Genomic DNA, 27,866 nt, shown 5'->3' on the forward strand with positions numbered 1-27,866 from the left:
TTTTTTTTTATAATTTTTTACCGTTGATTGAATGTTGTCGCGAAAGAGACTTTCAGCCTCCAGTGCGAAACATTTATCGACCAATTTACGCACATTATCCACTATTTTGAACCGTTTATCAGATGCAATTGGCTAAACCTACCATTTAAATGGATAGTTTAAAGGTATTGAGTTTTGAGGTCTCCTGAGTTCTCCGAGCAACATGAAGTCGAGTGTTTCCATGCAGTAATATAACTTGCACCTTTCATCATCGCCCAGTTAATACGATTTTATGATCTAGTTATTTCCTGAATTGTTGACAGTAGCCTTCTATAATGAACATCTAACTACTTTATGGGAGTTCTTAGTAAAACATTCTATTCATCTGCGGTGAAATTCGCAAAAAACCCATTTTGAATAAGATGTCCTGTTTTGGGGTCGATGTTGCCAGTGATTAGGATTTCCAACCGTATTTTATAATAACTACGACACTGTTCTAAATTAATATTAAAGTTATTGAGTTTAAAGAGTTGAATTTATTTAATCCACTGGAATCAAATTAGTTATTGAGAAAAGAAGACAGGTTAAAGTTGGATTGGACTAACGATAATATATTCTACTGAGGAAACATTCGCACTCTGAAAAATACCCTTAATCCAGGGATACCCGGCGCAAACATCACAGTTCAGAGTGTAAAACCATTACAGGCAAATTAAAGTTACTGTGGGCTAACATAGTCTACTACAATTTGGACAAAAAGCTAGCAGTTCAGAATGTATTGTATACCAAATTGCAGTAGCTCAATTTTTCAGTCGTTGATTATTGGAATTTGGAGTCACCATGTATGGGAAAACCATACTCATAGGAGATAGGAGATAGGGATTTGCTTTATGAAAGAATAGGAAAGGAGAAAAGTCATTGTCAAGAATATTGCGTAGAATTTGTACACGAAACTTGATACAACGGAGACTAAATATAACATACCTTACTATCTAGCAACACAGAAGGTGTTAATCTCAATTACTTCCACTTAACCCGCACGAATTATATATTTATGTTTTTCTAAATTTTGATTGTAAATATAGCTCTGAGACATTAAAAGTACATAAAAATTGTTAGCGTATGTCAAAATCGCATAAAGTTTGTTTTTTAAGAGGCCAAAAGCATACACCTGAAAAATACTTGTTTCTTCCGTATGTTTCCAAATACAAGGAGTATTTTAATTTTTTTCCTACTTTAAGTACTTGATACGTTATTTTTTCGAAATAAGTTGATAAGCCTGTATATATATACCGCCATCCTACCCAATCTGCTGGTAGATCCGCCACCATACATGTCATGTATTGACCTAGGTTGTATTTTCCCTTATGCAAGTGCTTGGAAATATTTGGGTGACTTCTGGCTACTCTGCAACCTTGTTAAGTTGCGTTGGCGCTGGTTGTTCACTTTAGTTCAGTTTGTGGCATTAATTAGACTTGTAGAGAACGCAATCTTAGCACCAAGATACGTTTCCTTGACGTCTGTAAAGTGGGCCTCCGTGGTGGCGGTGACCTTTTAATTCGACTCAAATTTCTGCTCGGCGAATTACTTTTTCCAGTTCGCGATGAAATCTATAGAGTAGAGTGGATGGGACAGCAGTTCGTAGCTCAATAAGACCAATTTAAATGTGTAGGGGTGAGCCGGTGCGTTGTCATGGCGGAAGCGCACTTTTTTCTTTGCTAAATCAGGCCGTTTTTTTTTCTGAAACTATGTGTTAAACCGGCCCAATAATTCGGCATGGCACAGCCACGATCACAAGATCGTTTTGCTTTTCTACAAGTAGTCGATGTAGATCATATCTTGTGAATCCCAGAAAACAGTGGTCATCACCCGTTTAGTCGAAACAGTCTTCACCTTCCTCAGATGACGTTCGCGAACTGAAGTCCAGTGTTTCGACTGTTTCTTGGTGTGTACCAGAAGATCCACGAACTGATGCAGAAACTCCTTCGGATTGCGCTTAAATAATGTCAAACGCTATTCTAAAGTGGTCTCACGGTTGTGCTTGTTGCCCGGAATGAGCAAATGCGGCACCTATTGCGCCAACAGCTTTCTCATTTCTAAAATTTCATGGAGGATATGACCCACGTGGTGTTTTGCGATTCTTACAGTCTCAGCTATCTCACACCTGGGCGTGGCTCATCAAAAACCGACGTGCAACCACGTTGAAACTTTTTTTGACAAACCAATTTCTGTCGGTTGCCAATAAAGGATAAAGGGCCACCGTACACAGTATTCAAGCGCTCTCTGATGCCGCTACGCGATTTCTCTTCCAAAAACAAGAATCGAATCACCGACCGATATTGCTCTTTTTCGTCATCTCTAAAATCCACGGATACGCCCGCTTCCCACACGCGGTCAACACAAAACTGCGAGTAGTATTCGGCTGAAATTAGGCATGATCGATATTCATCTATGTAATAAGTATAGTAATATTTATTGGGAATAAACATCGATGTTTAGCTGGAAAATATAGATGCGCTGAGTTCAATATTTTACATGATCGAGAGATTTTTGAAACTGCGTCCTGCAATCAATAACATCATTAATTACCACACCAGTGCAATGTTAGATACAAAACGAATTATTAATTTGACTTAAATTTGTAAGATTTTGCGACCAAAAGAAATAACTACTTGTGAAGTTTGTGGTGAAAGATATGTAACCTTTAGTAAAGTTATTCCACTTACCAAATTACTTACTAAAAAATGAACAGGCTTCCAACCGAAACAGACAATCAGAGAGAATTTAAAAAATAAAGCCATTAGTATCAAAAAATTCATTTCAGATATTGAGATTAATCAACAAATTGAAAATGAGCATCAATGAATGGAACAAGTGGAAGAAATGGAAGAAGACCAAGCTGTAGATGTATGACAAGATCATTATAAACTTATTAACGATAATATTAATATTTTTACTGGTCAACGTAACACGAATTTGCCAACCGAATTACAATTGTATTTAAAAAGCCCGGTAGCTAATTTAAAACAAGACCCATTTACAAGACTTTATGGAAGGTCTAGAATCCACCTAGCCTAATTTAAAGAAAGTAGCTCTTAAGTATTTGTGTTGCACAGCGACATCAACTGCTTCAGAAAAGCTTTTTTCCAAAGCAGGCTAACTTCTGTACCGGCAACAGAACAGACTAAAGGAACAACATCTAACACCTGTCAAAAGTTAATTGTTTTACAGTGTGTCCGAATATACTGGGAATGTTAATTGTTTTCTTTAACTTTTAAAATTTTGGTGATGATAAGCACCCTTAATAAATATAATAGATAATTTTATTTGTTACTAAAGAGAAAATACTTTACGTTTGTTATTGAAAACATCCATGTTTTTCAATTGATATTTATCGTATATAGATACTCTTGGCTCGATTTTAGCTTCTATATTTTTCTAATCTCGATCATTCCTAGTTGAAATTTCGACAGTAGCCGTCTATGAGAATGTGCTTCACGATAGTAAATGTCTCTTGCTTATCTGAGTACTTATTAAATGCTTATCGGATCGCCTTTGTACATTATGATTATCAACTGCAATGGTAGAGAGTCGAGGTCGAGTGCCCGAAGTGACCGGACGTACCGAGAGCTCCGATTACCATCCTAATAAAGTGTCCGTATCACAAAAGTATCAGTACCGCAATATACCTGACACGATGACATTATAAGTCAAAATTAAACAAGTCAATAATGAAGATATACGGAAGTATAAAAGTCCTCAAGGACATGAACAAGGAGGGTGAACTACGCGCACTGATACAGCAAATACAGGCCCGCAACGACGAGATCACACGAGGAAACAAATTATTAAAAGAGCAAATTAGGAATATTGAAAAGGGGGGTAAAGTCTACTGTTTCTTCATGTAGTGAGGAGGACTTGCACATCAACCCAAGCCAACCCAAAACCACAAAAGAAGGAAGGAAGAATAGCGTGGATAGTACTGCGGGACAAAACCAAATATATGGAAGTCGTCCATATATTTAAAAACAATAGAATCGAATTCGGGAAAACGAGAGCAAGGCCGGAGAGAGTGGTATTCTACCCTAAAACCGCTGACGACTACAGTTAGAGAAGCACTCCAGGTAAAGGGATTCCATCCATCCCTCGTAAAGAGATGGCGGACAAAAGTCGGAGTCGCCAATCCACTCACACAGGTCATAGTGTCCAGAGACGAACACCATATATTCAAAATTGCCTGCCGTGCCCCACCGAAGCGTATGAAATACGTCGGTAACCAGATCCAGATCCATACCGGGTGAGTCCAAATCCATTAAAAGGACATAAAAGTGCTAGCCAAGTGTTCAAGTGTTCTGTGAGAAGGAGCACCCTGCCAACTTCATAGGGTACAAAAAACGACTACAGCCAAAGAGTCAAGGACCGATACCTCAACAAATTGCTAAACCAGCGCCCCAGACATTCATGTGGGAGGAGGAAAAAGACCAGCCAGTCAGCTAGACCCACCGGAAACGACAAGATACTGCTGCTCGCCAACAAAATAGCCTGCCTCATTGGTTAGTTTTATTCTGGGAACAATAATAGTTAAAAAACCCGCAATCAATTTCTTGTACTTCAAAATCCGATCTCCCTTGTAGCAATTTCCAACAGATCGGTTGCCAGGGCGGTGGCGGTGAAACATAGTACCGCGGGCCTTACTCCAGGTAGATTGTGCCATTGGAAACCCCCCAGGTATGCTAGCCCTACGTTTTAGTCATAATCATTTTGAGACCAGAAAAGATTTAGATCCTCCTTCAAATCAATTTTTATGTCCACCTTCCAATTCGAGGTAATTTGGGTATACAACAATTATCGTACACATTGTCACGGCTTTCACACCTGGAAATCCACGACAATAAGCATTCTCCCAAAAAAAGCGAAACTTTCCAGTGCTGTGCACACGGCAGTAAAATCTCGCATAGAGCTCTCGCCTTTCGAAGCTGTTCCTCGGTTTTCGGGCGCCATAAATTAATCCACTTTTAAGTGTATTCTTCAATCGTCCTTCTGATGTACAAGTTCTCGACGAGTTACATTCGGACCATCGTCCGATTATATTAACTCTCGGGGATTGTTGTGCAATCGAAATTCGTCGCTTCAAGGCCAGAAAAAAGACCGATTGGTAGAGATATGAGGAAATTCTCTTGGTATCCGGAGCAATCCCGAAGATTGATCGACCTGACCAACTCGAGCGTGCCGTGTAGAAGCTATCTCGAGACACCCAGTCCGCCTATCAGAATTCATCATTCGAAGTTCCATCATTTTCAAACTCTCAAAGTGAGCCAGTTTCTGAAGGCATCAAGTCACAGATTCGACTCAAAAATCGTATCTATCGTAGAGCTCGTGCTACCCTCAACTCGACAGACAAAAGGGAGGCCAACAGAGTAAAACGAGAAGTGAAGGAATCAATTAAAGACTGGCGATCCGAAAAATGGAACTCATTTCTAGCGGACCAAAGGCTGGATGGCCCCGCAGCTTTCTGGCGACTCTCTAAAAGCCTCGTGGGGAAGGCGCAAAACGTCATACCCCTCTAAAGTCAGTGGAGACAGGAACTTTTGCAGTCACCGACCACGAAAAGGCCGAGCTCCTCGCTAAAACCTATTAGGCCCAAATGGAACGCCTCCCTCCTGCTACAAATATAAACGCTGCTGAGAACGACGAAATCATTAGGAATGCCAACTCCATTCGTTCTCAAGTGCCTCCGAGTTATCTTTTAAACCATCTAGTCACTCCTAAAATACTCACGCAAATGATCAGCAAGATTCGGAACAAGAAGGCCCCGGGTTTAGATAACATTTCGATAGCCCAACTCAAAAATCTTCCCTACAAGCAGCTTTCCAAACTAGGTAATATCATCAACGCCATTCTGAGGCTGCAACACTTTCCATCCACATAGAAACATGCATTCATCGCAGTTATCCCCAAAAAAGGAGCTAAGTCATCACCTTCTGACTACAGACCTATCAGCCTACTAAGCTCCATTTGCAAACTTGCTGAAAGAGCGATTCTTTATGCTCTTAATAACTTTACGAAGACAAACAATATCATTCCAGATGAGCAATTCGGGTTCCGCGCCAAACACTCAGTCGTTCATCAGGCCCATCGGCTGGCTGCAAAAATCAACTGTGCTTTTAACCGACGTGAAAGATTTGGAGCGGTCTTCTTGGACCTAACCAAAGCCTTTGATAAGGTTTGGCACGAAGGGTTAGTGGCGAAATGCATCCGATTAGGTCTACCTGATGACCTAACAGCTCTTATCAAATCATTTCTGTCAGGACGATCGTTCCAGGTGAAGATTAAAGATATTCTCTCTAGCCGGAAAACCATCGATGCAGGAGTTCCACAAGGCTCCCCCCTGGCACCCGCTCTATTTAATATTTTTCTTTCAGATATCCCCAGGAGACCATCAGTTGAGGCAGCTTTTTACGTAGACGACACTGCTTACTTTGCTTCTTCAAGAGTAGCACCGCACATCCGAAGCAGACTCCAAAAACAACTAGATGAGACGGTCCAGTGGTTACATTTCTGGAGGTTGCAGATCAACGCACAGAAAACCCAGGCCATCTTCTTCCACAAGAAGCGTTTTGCACCGAGCATTTCGCGTCTTAAAATCGAGAACGCCGAAATCCCATGATCAGAAGAAGCCACCTATCTCGGTCTTGCCTTCGATCGCAAATTTAGGTGGAATTCCCACATTCAAAAGTCCCTCCATAAAGGTCAAGGTATTATTAATTTGCTGTTCCCGCTTATCAACCGGGCCAGCAGGTCCTCTCTCTATAAAATATCTCCTGTACAAGATGCTGGTTCGATCAGTCGTTCTATACGGCTCCAGTGTCTATCTAAAATACGCCTCACCTAGCCAGGTGGAACGTCTTCAAATCTTTCAAAACAAAATTCTCAGGAGAATTATCAATGCCCCATGGTTCGTCAGGAACAATCAAATTCATAGAGAAACAGACGTCCCCCAAGTTCACGATTTTATATCCTAGGTTTACTCGAGATATTTCTCCACTCTTCGTCTCTCGCACAATATATGTTTTACCGAGCTGGCCGATATTTTAGGCCAATAACTCATTCGGCTCTTCACACTCATCACAGCCGACACTACCCCGTCGTGCTCTAACTCCAAATTGTCTCGACCTTCTCCGGCGAGCGATTAACTCATGTACCACAAGCTGCGTGGTGTGATGACGACACCACGTCCTTGCCTGGCCTTTGTGCCTCTTAACGGTGTTACCGGTTACGGGCACTCTCCTTACTAACAGTAAGAAGTATCAGTTAGGGTCATTGGATCATCTGATAGGGTGGGGTTTAGTGGGTAGCCCAGAGGCAGTCTCCACATAACCAGTCCAACTCGCTTATTCCTGCGGGTCTTCTCGACCAGGTATCCGTAACAGGATTCCCCTACCCGGTTCCAGGTCAAAAAAAGTGTATTCTTAACTTTAGCTTAAATAGTTTAGTTGTAAAATTAAATTTGGGAAATACCGTTCTCCCGTTGCTTATATATTAATGCAAGTGAATAGTAGTAATAAATTCATTTGTAAATTAAGATTGTATTAAGCATATCTAATATAAGATATAATTAATAAAAAAAACTGCGGTTGTAAACTCTGTTCTACAGAAATATAACTCGCAGGACCGACAAATCTAAGTTTCTAAACCACAAAACCGTAAATATAGAAAAATTAAGTTATATACCTAATGTTATATATTTTCGTCGTCTACATTTACCACCAACAATATCTTAGATCGAGGGTTTCTTACCGGATAGACCACCAACATCCATTTTCTTCAGGTTCTTAGCTTCAAGTATAACAACGGTTAGCTTTCCAGCGGTGGGCACATAACGCAAAGAAAAGCATATATCTCCCAACTTATTATCCTGCAAGAATTAATGGTAGAGTAAGCTGATTTAACAATCGAATCGCTCAATCACGCCTAACTTTGCTTGCGATGTTATCCATTACAAAAAAAAACTGTTGGGATATTGTGATTTATCGAGCATTTTTTGATGGATGTGATGAGTGCGATAGATATATATATAAAAGAATACCATTGAATCAGATGATAATTAAAAACAGTACTAAGACAGTATCTTACAACGAAAAATAACAACAACAACAAAAAAGAAACATTAACATTCAAGAGGAATATCACAGATTTACCCAACATTTTTTAAAAATTTAAAAACAAATACCCTATTCTAATTTGGTGATGTAATAAGGATGCACATATTTTTTTTACAAAGACAATATATATATAATTAAAACACGTATAGGGCTGAAATACACAAAATTTGTATCGAAAAAATTAGCAATAATAAAACGAATTAGACACATATTGGACACATCGCATGCTCAGTCAAGAATATATTTGTGATCAAGCCATATAGAAAATAGTGGTTCTTCTCATTCAACATAAAGTATTCTGTATAATACCAATATTCCAATAAATAATTTCAAGGTATACAAATGACTAAATATCTTTAAAAGGAAATAGAAATATATAAAAAGAAAGTTTGCCGTTATCAATAATAGCTGATATTTAGTCCTCGAGTAACACATGATTGTTACGGATGCTAAAAAAGTTATGTAAAATTTGTGTTTATTATGTAAATCGTATCTAAAATTTGTCTGCATTGTTTTTGTTATTATTGTGTTGGCTATTTTGTTTTGTTCTAGGACACCCAGCTCAGCCCACCTCGTTATGTTCCTATTGAAATATGACCGGATTTGCAGCACGATATTCATTCAAATTACCATCATCGTACCATGGTTTAAAATTAGTTCTTTTCCTGTATATCCTGGCGCATTCGCCATAATGTTTATAGTTTTTAAATTTGTAATAAATATGTGCTGTCAAATATGATCAATTGATGTAGAAAAATTTCTAACACAGTACACTAAACTCTATGTAAGAAATTGAGGCCGTTTATGATAGAGAATAGATAATAGTCTATGTAAAATTACTAATGAAAAAGTTGGTGGTTGACTAAGAGCTAAGAAAAAATTAGTTTATGTATAAGTACCTTTCTGGACAATCAGGGATATCCAACATTTTGTGTTTTTACCAACAACTAACGAGAATATATCGATTTCAGACAACTGTGAAACCATGCTTCGTGTTATTTAAATTATTTTATTACTTAGTTTTTTGGTTGCCTATACATTTTAAACAAAACTGTCACAAAATATATAAAATTCATAAAATGATAGGTAATCTGTGAGAAAAAATCACGCTTGGTTTCTCAGTTAAGTCGTTCAATAATAAAAGATGTACTGTGCTGTTTTAACTAACTAATTGGTGCTGACATGCTGGAGAAAAATTGTTATTTACGAATATCTAATATATTTGAAATATTTAAATACAAAGTTGGTTTGTCAGTGACGTTCTGTTGTTTTTACAGGACTTTTAACGCATTTTTTCTTCTTTTTACGTTGAAATGTATTAAAGCGCTAATAATAGCTCTGGGTGATTGTTTCTCTTATATAATGGATGAACGTATTAAATAAGGTTCTTGAATATGTTAAAATTAAAAACAAAATTAATTTCAAAAGTCAAGGAGTTATAGACAATAATGAACTAAATTAACATATAATTACAATATTTTTTCAAAGGAAGCTTTTGCTAAAAATGCCTTTTTTATAAATTAAGCTAAAGGTGTTTGATAAATATTACATATAAGGTTGGTTTAGTTATCAATCTTAGTAAAGTAAGACTTCCAGTATGTTCTGGTATTTCCAGAGCTTTTATCAAAGTAGGTTACTTAATTATTCAGGAGCGAAGTTGTGTAAATTTTTTAGTAAAAGTTTTTAGTAAATGTCATAAAAAATCCATATAAATATTATCTTCAAAGGTTCCAAGGCTTTATCCTTTAAAGCTTCCAACTGTACTGATCAAATGGTAGTCGGACGGGACTAAGTTTGCTGAATAGGCAGAGAGTAGGAAAAGTTCTAATCCCTAAGTTCAAAACACTCTTCTTAATCTTGCAGTATCAGTTGCTTGCTTCATTACCAAGTAAATATGATTTTCTCATCAAGTTCTTCAATCATTGTTCCTTTATATCCCATCAGAGAACAATCTTCATTAAGAAGTTCAAGTAGATATCTTGTTTTAGCATCGATTAATATTTTCGTAAATCATTTGTTATATTGGTATGTATATTTATATTGGACGTTGGTCTAGGTTGTGTTCCTTCGATACCTGTGTGGGCTATGTTTTATATTTTTGAATTTTCCCCATTTGGTCCGCACGTGTGGGAAGGAAATAACGGCTAGGGTGACTCCTCGTTGAACTGCACAACTCTTGTCATATTTTCTTTTCTTTAGGTTCCTTCCAACAGAACTACAATTCCGTATTTTCAAAATTTCGCGGCTCTTAAAGGCCAATATCTAAAAACGTTACGTTTCATAATACAAAGTGTCGGCATCAAGTACACTATGAAGTTATTTATCTGCATTAGATATATATATATATATATATATATATATATATATATATATATATATATATATATATATATATATATATATATTTGTTCTAATTTATATAGAATGCAATACTGAATGTATTATAATCATATATTCTACTATTCTGAGAGGTTATGCAAATCATGTAGAGAAAACTCGACGGTTCGGTTCAAATAAGAAGACTCGTTCGGTTCTGCGGAACTTTATTTTCCATATATGATGAAAATATATATGGTTTCCATTTGTACAATTCGCTGATTAGGATTGAATTACAAATATCATGATTAATAAATAGTTCCCTTCTTTATGTTTAAAAACATGCTGCATTGATTATTTAACTGTAAGACAAAAATTCCATCCAAATAATCACTTAATAGATTCTTCGTTATTTGAACGTTTATTCTATCCACACGCATTTTCAGAAATGTAAATAGATTATAATATCTAGCCGCATTGATTACTTAATCCCAGCGTAAACATTCAATCAAAATGATCCCTTGGCGGTGCTTTTATATTTAATTTATAGGTTGAAATCGTGGTTTTGATTTTTTTGACTGATGGCATAGAGAGCTTTCGCAGATGCATTTTCAAAGGAAGCTTTTGCTAAAAATGTCGCCTTTTTTATAAATTAAACCAAAGGTGTTTGATAAATATTACATATAAGGTTGGTTTAGTTATCAATCTTAGTAAAGTAAGACGTCCAGTATGTTTTGGTATTTCCAAAGCTTTTATCAAAGTAGGTCACATAATTATTCAGGAGCGAAGTTGTGTAAATTTTTTAGTAAATGTATGTCATATAAAAAATCCATATCAATGTTATCTTCAAAGGTTCCAAGGCTTTATCCTTTAAAGCTTCCAACTGTACTGATCAAATGGTAGTCGGACGGGACTAAGTTTGCTGAATAGGCAGAGAGTAGGAAAAGTTCTAATCCCTAAGTTCAAAACACTCTTCTTAATCTTGCAGTATCAGTTGCTTGCTTCATTACCAAGTAAATATGATTTTCTCATCAAGTTCTTCAATTATTGTTCCTTTATGTCCCATCAGAGAACAATCTTCATTAAGAAGTTCAAGTAGATATCTTGTTTTAGCATCGATTAATATTTTCGTAAATTATTTGTTATATTGGTATGTATATTTATATTGGACGTTGGTCTAAGTTATGTTCCTTCGATACCTGTGTGGGCTATATTTCATATTATTGAATTTTCCCCATTTGGTCCGCACGTGTGGGAAGGAAATAACGGCTAGGGTGACTCCTCGTTGAACTGCACAACTCTTGTCATATTTTCTTTAAGTTCCTTTAAGTTAAGTCTTCCAACAGAACTACAATTCCGTATTTTCAAAATTTCGCGGCTCTTAAAGGCCAATACCTAAAAACGTTACGTTTCATAATACAAAGTGTCGGCATCAAGTACACTATGAAGTTATTTATCTGCATTAGATATATATATATATATATATATATATATATATATATATTTGTTCTAATTGATATAGAATGCAATACTGAATGTATTATAATCATATATTCTACTATTCTGAGAGGTTATGCAAATCATGTAGAGAAAACTCGACGGTTCGGTTCGAAGAAGAAGGCTCGTTCGGTTTTGCGGAACTTTATTTTCCATATATGATGAAAATATATATGGTTTCCATTTATACATTTCGCTGATTAGGATTGAATTACAAATATCATGGTTAATAAATAGTTCCTTTCTTTATGTTTAAAAGCATGCTGCATTGATTATTTAACTGCAAGACAAAAATTCCATCCAATAATCACTTAATAGATTCCTCGGTATTTGAACGTTTGTTCTATCCACACGCATTTTCAGAAATGTAAATAGATTATAATATCTAGCCGCACTGATTACTTAATCCCAGCGTAAACATACAATCAAAATGATCCCTTGGCGGTGCTTTTATGTTTAATTTATAGGTTGAAATCGAGGTTTTGATTTTTTGACTGATGACATAGAGAGTTTTCGCAGGTAAAATAGGAAAAGCAAGTTTCGTGCCCGGTGGCGATATAGTACAGAAAAACATCACTACCTACCCGATTCAATTTGTTTTGATTTTTCACACGTTTTGTGATCCATATAGGAAAAGTACGCACACAGAAGAACCCACTCATTTGTTTGTACATACTCGTACGATTCATAGCTGCTTCACCTTAAACCGATTTGACGTCGTTAAAAGCTTCAGATGAAGATTTGCTCAATGGATAACGCTAGTGCTGTAATCTAGACTACAACACTTACATCTCTTCAACACAACAGAGCTCTTTATATCGATCACGTGGTTTTCGTGTCCTTCGTATGTAAATGTCAGGTAAAGTGGCTAAGATTCTTCCTAGATTACAAGGTACCAATCCCATTTTTTTAAAATCCACGTATCTCAGTCTATACTCGGACTGTAGGGTCTAGTGATCCACTTTAATTATCCATTCAGGTTGTAAGAAATGGAACAACACATGCAGTAAAGCTTCTGTCAAAAATAAATACATTTTTGATTACAATGAAAACGTTGGTTAGATTGGCCTGTCAGCAAGCTATTTCTTACTAATAATCGTTGTGTGAGTCAATTAGGATCCACAAAAGTGATAAATCCAATATTTCCACTCTCAGTATATCGATAAAAATTCCTTACGATTAATATTACGAGCTGGTTAGGTAATTTTTGGACTTTGATGGTTTGCCTTTTCCATGCATTTAAAAATTATGTTTTTCTCTTTTTTGTTCACTATTTTTAGCTGCTTATATATGGCATCTAGCCTGGTAATGCTCTAGCAAATTCTTCTATTTGATTTGGCACAGTATTTTGTACATTGGAAGTTATTTTGATTACCACTACTAAGTTATAGCAACTAATCGATTGCGCGTAATGTTATTTTATTATCATTTTTGTTTAAAATGACTGCGTAGCTTGACAAGGATGGTCGTGTTATATCTCATATCAAAAATTTATTAAGGACTTTAAATATCATCACTGTTCCATATTACTACCCTGTAATGCTGTGTGGCTTGAGATGAACCATCAATCCAATCCTGTCGTCAAGATTTATCAAGTTATAATTTTTTTAAAATGTCGAGCCAGGTGTCTTAGAAGGCTTTTTGCGGAACGTATTACTTTTCTTGTTCCACCAAAAGAAAAAAGTGGTTGAAGGTCATCGTTTTCTATTAGAGACTTGAAGATGTGAAATTGCAGGAGTTATTGGATGAACACCAAATACAAACTCAAAAACAAATGGTGGAAAAGTCCGAGTCGTAATTTATGGATGATTACAAGAGATGGGAAAATGGGTGCCACGTGAATTGGATGACAGGCAATGAAAACATCGAAATTTTTAGTGAAATACTGATTCGAACGTATAAAAGGAAGTCATTTATGTATCGGCCATACTCTGAGTGTGATGGGGTCGCACTTGGTTGTGTGTATATTATGAAGTCTTGTAATCTGAAGAAACAGTTAATGCTGATCGCTATGGATAACAATTGATCAATTTGTACTAAGCATGGTAACATGATCTCTTATACAGCAAAACTAGTCAAGGAAGTATTAAAAGTACTTGGATGGGAAGTTCTATCGCACCTACTTTTCCACCTGGATTCATTGGCATGCACGTGCAGAGGCTCTACGTATCTTTTAGTTCGAAAGAGAAACTGTAATTTTGAAATAGCATCCATACATTTGGAATAAAATGGCCAATGAAAAATTTTCAAAAAAAATTATATTTTTTTTAAATTATCCATTTCAAATAATATGTTTTCTTCGACGAAAACATTAGAAAGGTATTATCAACACACCTGATATCTAAAAAATGCTGAGGGCTTATGATCGATAAGAATGACAATAGTTCTTGCCGTCTGGATGGTTCTAACGTCTGTTTGACAGCATTATTTCTATAACGAGGCTGCATCTACGCAACTGGACCATTTCCTTCCATCCCATCAATCGAAATAGTTGTTAGAATGTCTTTTAAGTCTAAAATTTAAATTCCAGTGAAGTCACGAAACTGAGTTTTAACTGATGCTGCAATTTTTCCATGATAAACGGATCTATCGAATTAGTTAACTACCAATCGTAAAACTTTTCAACGAAATTCATTTTATTCTAATCTTTATTGAATGCTATCTTCCATTAATAATTAGTTGCAGTTGATTAGTTTCCGTTGTGCAATCAATATCGTTGATATCGTCTTTTTACGGTACATTGACTAACGAGAATTCATAGGTTATAACAGCTATTTTAATATCAGGTCGACTATATTAATTAAGGCTTTACCAATTATTGGTAATAACCTTTATTATAAACTTATTTCAATCAAATACCAACCCTTAATTTGAAGATATATAAAGTTCTAGACAGATTAATAATTATTCATTGTTGTGTTAATTAAATATCTAGATAGATGCCATATTGGGAACGCTTATAACATTTCAATTAATTACCAACTATTGTGATGGCTAAATTAGTTTCTGTCCGATGGAATTAATTGCGTTAAAGATCCGTTAATTTTTAACGTACGCTATCACTGATCACTGAGTAATTTTGACAATTAACATGAAAAACAATTTGAAAACAATGCAAACCAAATGCAAACGCCAACAAAATAAGTACATGCATATGCATATAAAAATTTGAGGAACAATAGATAAAAAAGATCGTGAGCAAGTCATAAGAGATAAAAATGTATTTGACACTACTTTATTTGTAGTTGTATCCAAAATATTTCATTTGAGAGCTTGTACTGGTGCAGCGGATTTTCTCTTGGAGTGGCCTGATTATCAGCAACTGACGTGACTGAAGTTTTCGTTACTGAACTTGAACCGACAATTTCAACGGATCGGGAAAAACTTTAGTCACGCATTCGGTCAGTGTATTTTTCAGTGATCTCACCAAGGGTGCTTGAAATATTTTACAGAATTCTTTTACTACCACTCACCAGAAGCAGTTGTTGCTTTGGACATTTTTGGGAATGAATTTACGTTAAACTTAAAAATATATCGAAATTATATTGTCGTTCTATTTCGAGTAAATAGATCAGAGCTTACCAATTATGGAATGCAGACATATAATATTTTAGATACAATTTCTGATAAATGATCATGTAAACGTTTGGTAGAAAATGTAGAATTAGAATTTGTTGTAAATGGAAATTCATAAATAGTATCAGTGTATGCACAAAACAAATGTACAATGGTTTTTAAATGATTTGATTTGGTTTGGTCTCGTTTTGGAACAGTTCCTGGATCATTTAAAAATCATTGCTAAAGAATTTCAAATATTTATTTAACTACAATGTTAGATATTAAAAAAGGCATTAACAATAAGTGTATCAAGACAGATTGTGTCACATTGCTATCCTTAGAAATACAGACATCGAACCAGTACTTTATGGAGGCAATATTATGGTTTAATGATTCATGTTATTGTCATTTTTGTCATGTAAAATTGTTAATGCCAAGCACATAAAATATGACAATATAAAATCCGTGAGCACAAAATTTAATGTCACTCAATCGTCCACAAAAATTAGTCAACAGCTCACAGATTTTATACGATAGAGGACCATATCGATGAGATATACTTACGTGGACAGTAAAGTGATGGTTTTGGAAGCAGATCATGCACAAATGCGCCGGCACAACCAGAAACACAGCCATATCAAAGCAGAACGAGATAATTTTAGAAAAAAAGAGAAAAATATTTTACGTCAATAAAAATGTCCACTGCTTTGAGTTTGGAGTGTAAGAATGAATCAAATTAAATTTCATTAATGCAAATATTATTGTTATTCTAAACTGAAAGTTATGTTTTGTCCCAAGTATGTATTACGTATACAGTAATGTCATCAGTAAATAGTAACATTTTTGAAACAAAATGAAAACGTATCATTTATTTGTCTAAATTTCAAAGTAATTCTTTTTGGATACAATGAATTGCATATTTTTACTATATCAATACAATAATATTAGAATATAATACTGGTTCAGATAGATTTCAGACGTTCTTAGAGTGAGTTATTTAATTTTTACAGATTTTTTGGTAAATTTACTTCATGCTAGCTGACCCGACAGATGTCTTATGAATCTTATCTTTTCAGATCAAGTCCTGATGATGGTTCTGAGAGCTTATAAAGTGTACATATTGTAATGATATCTATAATTTTGAGTAACGGTTTGAGTTATGGCAGTTATGCAACACTATCCATATTTTTGTATTCAGTACCAATACATTGGTAGGCACTGCAGTTAGATATCGTAACTCAAAAAAGCTCAAAGCCATGGCTTTGAGTGAAGAATATTTGAATTTCGTCTCGCTCTTTGCTTTGCTGTGCAATTAGTTAAACTTAAAATTGGACTATTCTCTAGTAGTTCGAGATCTTCTACCCAAATTGCATCAAGACATCATGAGTCTTGAACTGAGTAGAACCACACACCCAAAATAAAGCAACAAACTATAGATATTTATGAAATCATTTGTATGTAGAAGAAAAGAAAAGAACTGGAATTGATATATAGGAAAATGTACTGGCTAATTAGAGGAAAATCACAATTTTCGGTACATAATAAATTTCTATTATATAAGAAAATACTGAAACATATAAACATATAAGGAGTAACATAAACAAAATAAATTGTTTTCAGAAAAGTCCTAAGAGGTATTGTGGGCGCACCCAAATACTAACAACCTTCAGATACCCACACTAAGTCAATAAATTAGGAGAATTGCAAGGGGGCATGTGGAAACACTCCATTATCATGAGAATATTGAAGTATTGCAGCTTTTGGATACCACCACAACAGGACAAAAAAGACTCAAAATTGTCAAACCATTTGATCTTGTGTAGTGTTGTGTAGTGAGGTGCATATAATAAGGAATATAGCAGGGACATGTATAAACATTATTTCACCAGATACTGAGATAGGGCCGATGGGTCCTTCTAGTTATATACCTAGATTTAAGTTATTATAAAGACAAATTGTAGATTAGTTGGAAACGACTAGTAACAATGTAATAATTAAATAATTTAAAAAATGTATGTTGGTTGAAAAGCGAATATTAAAAACAACCAAGAATCGCGTAATTGAAAACTATCAAATTGAAACTGCATATCGTAGAAAGAACTTGAATTCTGAGCTTAGTAACACATTTAGTCATTCATTTTTAATTACATATAGAATATCATAAAAAAGGCGACAAATTTAAGTCCATTGAGGAAAAATTTTTCATTGATTTCTGGCTCAATAAACACCTGGTTTTGATCAATTTTTTCGCTCAGTTTATCTAATTGTTGGCAACAGCAAGAGGTTGCAAATTAAAATCGCAGATCTCGAAAATATCGAAACAGTAGACTAAATGAAATACTAAATTTATTTCACCATTAAGAGGATTTTTAGTATTTCCGAAATTTAGTCAAGATTACATTACCATTAGTTATATGACTAACTGTATATGTAAATAAATAAATACAAATATGTAGATAGTTTTTTTTAACATTACACAAACTATTACAGACGGAAGCAGCAGTATTAACTAATTTTCTTAAATATTCTTATAATCTCTCATACGAATATTTAAACTGTAACAAGACACACAAAACTTTGGGAAGTTGAATATCAGGACCTTTAATGATACATTTTATAGTTTCATAATGATTTGAAACTATATAAACGATACTAAGAATCAACCAAGTTTCTAAAAGTGTTAGATAAGCTACAGCTGCAGATTTCTTTAAATAGATCAGCAAAAGTAATGTATACCGAAAATTTAAATTCGAGTGTTCCATGATTCATCATTGTATACATTGAATAATTTAATAATATTGATTAGAACATTGTTATTTAACCATTGTTTAAAATAATACCTCGTGTTGTCCGTAGTGACTATTTCTTTCTGGAGAATCTCATGTTAAATATATGAGTTGTCACGATACAAGAGCCAGCATAGAAAGGAGGAAGAAAAGTAGAGGGCGCTGTGACTTGTATCGAGTGGGTATAAAGGTATAAATTACCAGGGATCAAAATAAAGTTTCTCTTTTGTTCCAAGGCCATAAGTGGTGTATTAATTCCGTCCCGTCCCGAATCATAAGTGATTCGTAAAAGGTTATGGGCCCAGAATTCTCGGTGTAAATGAGAAATAGTAGGGTAACGACGGAGAGTGCAGGGGAATGTAGATTAGGTAAAGTTTTTAGTTCGGTATAGTATATATATAATTATATATACATGAAGGAAAGTGGAAGTAACAAGATGGCTGTATGCAACAGGCGGAAATTAATTTCGGAGCACTAGAGCACTCAAAGATCAATGACCGTCAGAAGGAACACCAGAAAACTAGAAAAATGTGATCTTGAGTTATCAGTAAGAAGGAAGAAAACATTGTAATCAATGTAGTAAATAGTAGTGGAGTAATTAAGAGTTTAGAAAATCAATCACGTGTATAATATCAAGGATCAATGAAGTACTAGTAAACTAGTAACATGGGATCCAACAGAATTATCAGTAGCATAGAGAACATTCTAATCAATGTAGTAATTAGTAATGAAGTAATCAACAGTTTAGAAAATCAACCACGTGTATAATTTACAATGATCAGGGAAACACTAGTAAACGAGTAATATGGGATCCAACATAATTATCGGTAGGATAAAGAAACATTGTAATCAATGAAGCAATTAGTAATGGAGAAGAGTCTAGAAAATCAACCATGTGTTAGTTGCAAGGACCAGAGAAGTACTGAAAACTAGAAATAAAGGTGGACAGAATTACAGGTAGAATGAAAAGAACCTATTGAACCTATTGAACCCAATGGAGAAGAGTTTAGTTAGAAAACATTAGAATTTGGTATAAATATCAATTCAACACAACTGGATCCAAAGTGAAAGATAAATCAAATTGATGTTTGATCGTATTATAAATGAAACAAGATACCAACAATTAAATCGAGTATTGTATGGATTGAGAAATTCACCTAAAGGTTGGAACACAAAATGACATGAAGAGTGTATAGTGGATTTAATGGACAGTCTTTATGAAGTTAAACAGTTTATTGGAATGGAAAAAGCGGATATTATTACACAAATTGAAATTAATATTAACACCAGCAAAAGTTGAAAATAATTTAGTTATAATTTAAAGGGTAATATATAGAAGATTAAAAGGCATATAAGTTTCGTTAGTTATAAAATCGTATCTAAACAGACCAATTTGGTAAGCCAATGGAAGTCAACTTCAATATGAATAATAGTGAAGAACTAAAGATATACCACTTAGAAAATATATAGAGAGACCAATATAAGGTGAGCAGATAAAATTCCAAAGAAGAATCTGTGAGTAAACCGATGCAAATAATTTTGCAAGAGGTAGGAAAAAAACAAGAATGTGAGTGATGATGAAGAAAGCATTAAAGAGCAGATAACAGACAGTGATGACGAACCTGATGAAAATGAACCTATTTTGTCTAAATTTGAGGAAACCAATTCTAGAAGAAATTAGGAAGAAAGGAAATTAGACGACCATGAGATATATATCGCCTATTGTCTGTTTATTTCAACAGAAAAGACACCCACAACTGAAGATGATATGTTTTCATTAAAACAAGTTAATGATAAGAGAACGTAAAATAAAGTAATGAATCAAGAACCTGATTATTTAGCTTTATACGAAGAAGAAAGCCCTAAGCAAAAATATTTAAGATATGATAAAGACGAACAGCACTTAGGCAGTTCTGGGTTATATTAAAGAGATTCTGATTTCGAGTTGGAAATGGAGTGATAGTGAATCTGGTTTAGATGAAAATTAAAATAAAACAAAGGGAACTGTGAAGAATCTTAAAAGAATAGAAAAAACAAAAGTGAACACCCAATAATAATTGATTTGGAGTATAGAGATAAAGAACAGAAGAAAGCTCATAAAGAAGAATAATGTTAGAGAATGATTGAGTTGAAAGTAATAAGTGAAGGTGATAAAGTTAGAAAACTGGTGAAAACAAAATTGAGTACAATATTAGAAGAAGAAAATGGGGATAGTGGTGACCAATTAGTATGATACCTCAGTGATGTCAGAAGACCATGGACTAATGTAAGGCGGAAGTGGATTTGAAGGAGCAAGTTATAAAGACTAGTATGGTTAATAGGAAGTTTTAATGAATTCATACCATTTCATAAAAACGACCCAGAGGCATGGAAGAAATTCATTCGAAGATAAATACATGTGTATGTTTGGCAGCCCAAGAAGAAACTATATAATCAATATTAAATTGAACACTGTTTTGGCGACTATTTCTATGATTGTTCAAAGTTTTTTTTTGTTCAAAGAAAGAACTAGTAATTAAATATGTTTGTTCATCTGAGAATTGTGCTGATTTATTCACTAAGTCATTAAGTAAAATTAAATTCACACAATTCAAAGATAAAATAGTTCAAAGAGAGAATTATTTTTAAGTAGAAAGTTGACTGTTATCTTTGGTTATCACATAATTGTGTAGATTCATTTGATTAAATTATTAATTACAGTTGAAATTCTCGCAATGTAGAAATAGAATAGTTTTAAGTTCGAACAAATTTGTATGTACAGTGTAATAGTTTTGTTCTGACAATTTAAATGTACTTTTGTAGTCTTTGTTTACAATCTTAATTAGGTTAAGTTATATAGTACTTTTAAATTGAAGGGGAGTGTTAAATATATGACTTGTTTCGATACAAGAGCCAGCATAGAAAGGAGGAAGAAAAGTAGAGGGCGCTGTGACTTGTATGGAGTGGGTATAAATTATCAAGGATTAAAATAAAGTTTTTCTTTTGTTCCAAGGCCATAAGTGGTATATTAATTCCGTCCGGTCCCGAATCATAAGTGATTCGTAAAATCATATTTGGCAAACTTCAACAGTTTCCGACTGATTATCTGACGTTGCCATACAAAACATAAGTGACTCTAAATAAGGTAAAAAATACAGGTTGTGTCTTATATAAGCCACAGTCTTAGTTTGAGTACCTTCCTACTTAAAATAAAGAAAATTTTATGTCAATACTAATAAATGAAGGATAATACATAATGTTAGAATAATATAGTCTGTTCAAAGTTATTTTGTACATACATCATTTAAATTTGTGACATCAACTCTGAGTTTTAATTCAGTTTGGCTTTAACATACACAACAAGATTCTAATCTAAATAAAATAATTGAACAGAAATGTTATCAAATATAATTTATTTTAACATTATATACATCTACAAACTATAGTTAATTATACAGCCAGAATAGTTTATAGGTTAGAGTTATAACCTCCTAACACTATTGCTCTCAAGAATTTTGCATAAGTCTGACAAACTGACAACTTTGACAGGCTTATTCGATTACGTGTTCGATCTAATCAGACAGCATTGTGTCTTTTTTAACTAGAATGAAATGAGAAGGAAAATATTGTCTAAAACGAATTTACAAATTGCGGCAGGCAATACATTAAACATCTTGATGCGGTATATACAAAAAAACTTTGAATAGACTATAGCCATGATTGTCATTATCCGTTTATTTGGTTAGATGGTCATACTGAAAAGAGAAGATTTGTGAAGTTAGGACGGGCAGCTATTTATAAATATAATGTCAGAGGAGCAAATCTGTAAAAACTAATTCATACTAATAAAAAAAAGGATATTCGTTCGGTCCCAAATATCGTTTGCTACAATGTAAAAAAAGTTAATTTATTCTTGAAAAACAAATTTTGAGTTTGGTCTCAATATCATTGAAAAAATATCATTAAGTTAATTATTTTAAGAAGACGAGACATGAACATAACCTTCTATTTAGGATTTTTTGGTATGTAATGAATATAAGTACGTCTTTGTGCAAAAAAACATACTATGAAACTGAACTTGACTCATTAAAGTGTTGTAGTAGAAAGTAGCTGTTGGTCACTTCGCCCTTTGTCTAGAAGTGTTTCCATTTAGACTCCTGTAAATGTACTTGTAACAAAGTAGAAAGCTCATATGCCAGATGTCGTCGAATGAATTTTTACATATTGGAAGAGAAAAGCTAGTTATTATATTTTTTTAAAGAAATAAAGCTGACTTTTTAATTTAGAAAACTACGAAGTTATATTGTGTGATGTGCAAGAAACGATGATACAACATTCTACAGTTAAGGTTCATTTTAGTTTTACTGTTTTATTTTAAGTTTACTTCGATATTTGATACTTAATATTATTTAGTAGAAAAACATATTGCCATTTAGTGCACCTTTTACCGAATCATTTAAATAAATAATGGGATATTACTTTAATATGTACAATGGCGTTTCATTACTTAAAACTCCTATTTGGAAATGCAAAGATACATTAAATCATTTGGTAATAGTGCATATTACATTACTAGTAAAATATCAAAGAAACCTTGAAGTTTATGATATATCGTGATCGAGAAAATATGAATGATAATTGCTGATTAGGATAGAAATAATTAATGATTTTAGTAGATCGAAATTTTTATCTTAAAGCCTATGAATACAGTTCCTTCGTCTGTAGAAGATTTTAATATATAATGTAAGTATTTTTGGTTAAGCGTATGTATGAGTGCTTTTGTTAATAAAAAATGTGCAAGAATATTCCTCACTTTGGTCCGAACTGGGTGTAGATCATTAAAATTAAATTTTGTTAAATTGGTTTTGTATCTTACAACAGAACTGTACACCCAATGGTAATTCCATATGTTTTTTTAATGTATTGTATCCGTTACTTATGTTGGAGTAACTCGCAAAACGAAGCAATGTCATAATAAATAAGGGATACATTTGTTTGTCGTTTTCGACAAACATAAAGGAATTAATACTCCAAACTCGAATAGATAGCAAAAAGATATCACCTGACCGCCTTCGCCCTCCACGCTCTGTAGTTCGCGCCATTCCTCGATGGTTTGAGCCAAATCGATTTGGCATAATGGTACTTTGACCTCCCCGATTTGATCGTGCTTCGAGAAACGGTCGAAATCGAAGATGGCGAAGACTAGCGTTTTGTTCATCGCCTCAGCGTATGGGATACTCTAAAATAGTATTAAGTATCTAAAATAGTATATCTAAAATAGTAAATAGTCTCGATAAAATAGTATTAAGTAGAGTATCTTATGTAAATCAATACTTTATACGAAATAAAACGTTAAAACATTGGTTTATATCGCCCATACTATAATTAAAGCCAATGTACGTCATCAAAATATATGACGTCGGAACGCCGCAATGTCAATCAAATTTAACTTTTTTGCAGTATTTGCCGGTTTATAATCTATATTTATTATCACTAAGATTTTGAAGAATTTTGCAGACATTTGGCAACATGGCCCACCTGAACGAACCCAAATCCAATTTTATACACTGTTTTGGTTGCATGTTCCGACGCATCAGACAACATTCTATCAGTTTTTTTGACTAGGATAATAATCGACGTAAACTATGACGTGCATCGGCTGTTTTATTGAATTGATCCCATTAAAAGATAATTATACCAGTTGCAAAATATGTCGGATATACTCATAAGTTCTTGCTGCTTTATCAGACATGACTTCGCTTTAGTTAGTTCGTTAATGTGATAACTATTTATTTATTTGACAGATTAGACCTAGAACAAGATATATTCAATAGATTTTAGAATATAAAGTAGAATAGAATCTATTCATCTTCAGATTCTTAGAATCTACTCAATGGAGAATAGAGATTTCCTTTTCTTTCAGTAAAATAAAGTTTTCTTCTTCTTAAAGGCAGTTAATTTTGCTCTATTATAATTAGTATTATTTAATTAAAATGAAACGCGAATTTGACTGCATATTTAGTTCAAATAGTCTACGAAAGATTTAATAACTGGACAAGACATTATAGATATCTGAAAGATGGCTGAAATTATTACGATCCCATGGCCAGGAAAACTAGCAAGTGATCTAATATGTTACATATGTATTTCACTTTTACTTCACAGGATATACCACCAAAATAACGCACTGAACTTCTAAACTCTTACACCTCAGCCAGAATTTCTAGGGTCAAACAGTAGGAGGCATATTTTAAAATAAGAGAAGCTGTGCGGATGTGTCATACGGATAGGTATGGGGCCAATTTTTTACCTAGACTACAAATGGAAAATATCACTATGGGTTTAGTTACTGATGATATTGCGATACTTTCTATTGGACAATTGTGAAAAATCAACCAGAAAATAATATACGAGTAGTAGTATAAATAAATGGACCATGTAGAGTAAAAATTAAGGTGGGTATATACTGAACCTACATATAATCAAATTACACATATAACAATAATAATGGACAATAGCATTATCCCCTATAACAAGAAAACTTTGCGGAAGAAAGTTGCGGTTGTATAAGAAAAGTTTAAAGTCGATACTACAGGACTGATTACTTGCATCAAAATCTTTAGATTCCGACTTTTACTTAGGATATTAAGAAAATCGTAAAATGCTCTATTCTTATCTTAACTCTGAAGTAATAGAAGACTTGCAATCTTCAACAACAATCAAAGCAAGACATATACTTAACAGAATCGAGTCATTTGACCATGTGGTGCAGCGAAATGTATTTAACAGAAAAGAACCAACAGTTTTAATTTATACATGAACAATATTACTCGTAGATGAGAGTAATGGTCGATAAGTTCTTCTAGATTTAAGCTTAGTTTTGGTTAAAATAGCTACATCTTCGAGAAGAATTTGAAATTTGAAAAATTCCTTTAAGAGAACATTCTTGATAAATATGAAAATATCGATTTTTTTAAAATTTATGGGTTAAAATACCTCGTTAATAATAAGAAAGTCAAAGTATTTTTATACCAATATTATTTATTTTTTGCCCATACCAAGTACAATAAGAACTTGAATCGTTAAATGTTGATCAATCAACTAATTCCAGATATCTGAAAGTTCGAATGAAGAATAATTTGGTTCCACATGAATTGGAGTTGAAAGATGTTTTTAACCGATTTCGTATATACAAAACGTTGCTTCAGGGCTAGAAATAATGAAAAATCATCAAAAAAAAATTCAAAAACAAATTCGTTTTTGTTGTTCTAATTTATAGTGTAACAGACGCTTAGAAATAGGGAGGGTTACTGATATTAATTCGTTACGATAAATGAGAAAAAATACTCTTTTTAGGGTGACTTTAAAAACAGCAAAAAATTAGCTTCGTCCGATTGACTCATTTCTCTTATTATTTATATATTGAAATAAAGCTATAAATTCGAAAAGAAAAAACAGCGAGAACTTTTGCACACATCCAATATTAACCTGACATGATTAACATAATTTAAATTAACCATTACCTTAAATACAAATGTTTCATTGAAAACAGGATTCAATGTTTTTCGATGAACTTTCGTCTCAAACTTTTTCTTCTTATCGGGCAGTAAGTATACTTTGACGTAGGGGTCAGAAGTACCACCCATATCGAGTGCTGGAAGATCTTCAGCCTGGATCACTGTGACCGAAAGGCTGTTTTGGTTGAAGTCATATTCCAGCTGTGGTTTAAAAATATTACTATCAAATTGAAACATAAATTGCATATTTATCTATAATGCCCAATATGCCTAAGTACAAAACATGTACAAAAATTTCTTTTTACTTAATTATTCTTGTAGTTTGGTTTGCTTTGGTGGCTCTCTTAAAGCCTGTAACATATTCAGGATTAGGAGAGACGAGAGGGATGTAGGAGATATTTTGTAGATGCAGATGATAATTTTACAAAATAAAATAAATATCACCTATGAAATTGTAACATTATCTCATTAACTATCATTTTTATGTTTAGAGATAAGAAATGACGACACATTTGTTTCAAGATATATTTTATAGAGGTTCATGCAAAACAAGAAGTAATTCTAGTTACGTTGCCTTTATACCTTGAATTGCAACTTTCCAAGTTTCTGAACTTCGGGTTTTTCACCATCATCAGGTTCCTCCGCATTTGCTGTTAATTCATCCATATCAGGTTGGACCTAAAACAATTTATTTAAATATGTTGTAATGTTATTCACGATGCCATCGAACTATAATTTTGTTAATTATTTTAATGGTTATATTAGGTTGGTTTCATTATAAATCGTTAACTTAATTGCAAGATAATAATGGATGTTTTAGACAGCATTGCATAAATTGCATTACTTGCTATTAATTTGCTAATTTACTAATATCCCATTATTGTTGTTATTTTGAAATGAATATAATGATTATATTGTATGAAATAATTTGTAACTTTCTATAAGAATTTGTTTTATAGTTCAATGCTTCATTGTGACAATTCTTGTTGTATCACTGTGGTTATTTTCTCTTTTATTCTGGTAACCTTTTTTTGTCTTACACTATAAGTTAATAGAAAAAGCGTAATTGGACTAATGGGATGAAATGAAATAACGGAAAAAGAAATAACGAACGAATGATGATGAAGATGACCTTGAAAACAAATAGATCCGTAAAGTTATCCATTGAATTATGAAGCATTGAAACTTTACTAAGCTAGAAACTCCATATGTCTAAATTTATTTATCACTGTTAATATTTTCGTACATATATTTTATTCTTAGCGCTCTGTATGCATATTTTTGATATTTCTGGACTATACTATTCATATTATATTATACTTTTCATATTAATGATTATTAAAAAAAAATTTGTTGACTGTTTAAATACAATGAGATGTTTTTAAATGTCATGCCTGGAAAGTGTTATTCACACATCATCAGTAGATTAAGTTTTTTTTTACCCATTTTCTGGAAGTATTTTTCATCGTTGAATAAAAAATATATTTTATCAGGAATTTCCTTCCCATCCAATTACCATACTTACTTGCTCTTTGTATGATGACCCAAGTAGATTTATCGATTTTAAATCCGCCCCTTTCATTCCTTTCTTGTCCTTTGATCGTCTTTTTCGGAAGCATCTTCTTATACAGCAAAAACATATTCCAAGAATAACCGCACAGATAGCTGTAAAAGCACCATGTTTTATTAAAGACGTATAAAATTTCAAGTATTCACTCGAAAACCGCTCGCTTAACAATGGTACAATTATTTTATTATGTCTAAGGAACTGGTTTGTAAATTTTTATTGGAAAATAAAATGATTTCATTAAGTAAGAGAGAAAACCAGCTACTAGTGCTTTTTTGTTTGTTTGCCAAAAGTTTGCCATCTTTTAATTTGTTTTAGTTTTAATAAATTAATGTAATAGAGTTTTGGAGCTTTTACAGAAGGGATGACTTTAGGAGATGACTGTAAATATTACTAGGGAAACCATCACGGAATATTTGGGTAAATTAATAAACTGTACCACTAAAATCAGTATTCAGGAAAAACTATACATAAAATCGTCCAGTTGAGTCCATTTTGCTTCATT

General features: G+C 33.5%; 1 protein-coding gene across 4 annotated transcripts in view; it reads right to left on the reverse strand.

Moving 5' to 3' along the window:
- Syt1 (Synaptotagmin 1) overlaps window positions 1-27,866 on the reverse strand; it is a 62,275-nt gene that overhangs the window by 5,171 nt on the left and 29,238 nt on the right. For 3 of the 4 annotated variants that reach the window (XM_076417788.1, XM_076417786.1, XM_076417790.1), the window contains 5 exons: window positions 27,320-27,459; window positions 26,377-26,472; window positions 25,801-25,995; window positions 23,340-23,516; window positions 7,777-7,894 (listed from right to left, as the gene is read on the reverse strand). In XM_076417788.1, the coding sequence (XP_076273903.1) occupies window positions 7,777-7,894; window positions 23,340-23,516; window positions 25,801-25,995; window positions 26,377-26,472; window positions 27,320-27,459 (726 nt within the window). The remainder of the gene's footprint in view (window positions 1-7,776; window positions 7,895-23,339; window positions 23,517-25,800; window positions 25,996-26,376; window positions 26,473-27,319; window positions 27,460-27,866) is intronic. The other variant, XM_076417787.1, reaches the window with a different exon arrangement.

The sequence above is a fragment of the Rhynchophorus ferrugineus genome, unplaced genomic scaffold (assembly GCF_030347505.1).
Source record: "Rhynchophorus ferrugineus isolate W39M unplaced genomic scaffold, kcgeb_rfMv2 rfM11, whole genome shotgun sequence".
Taxonomy (NCBI): domain Eukaryota; kingdom Metazoa; phylum Arthropoda; class Insecta; order Coleoptera; family Curculionidae; genus Rhynchophorus; species Rhynchophorus ferrugineus.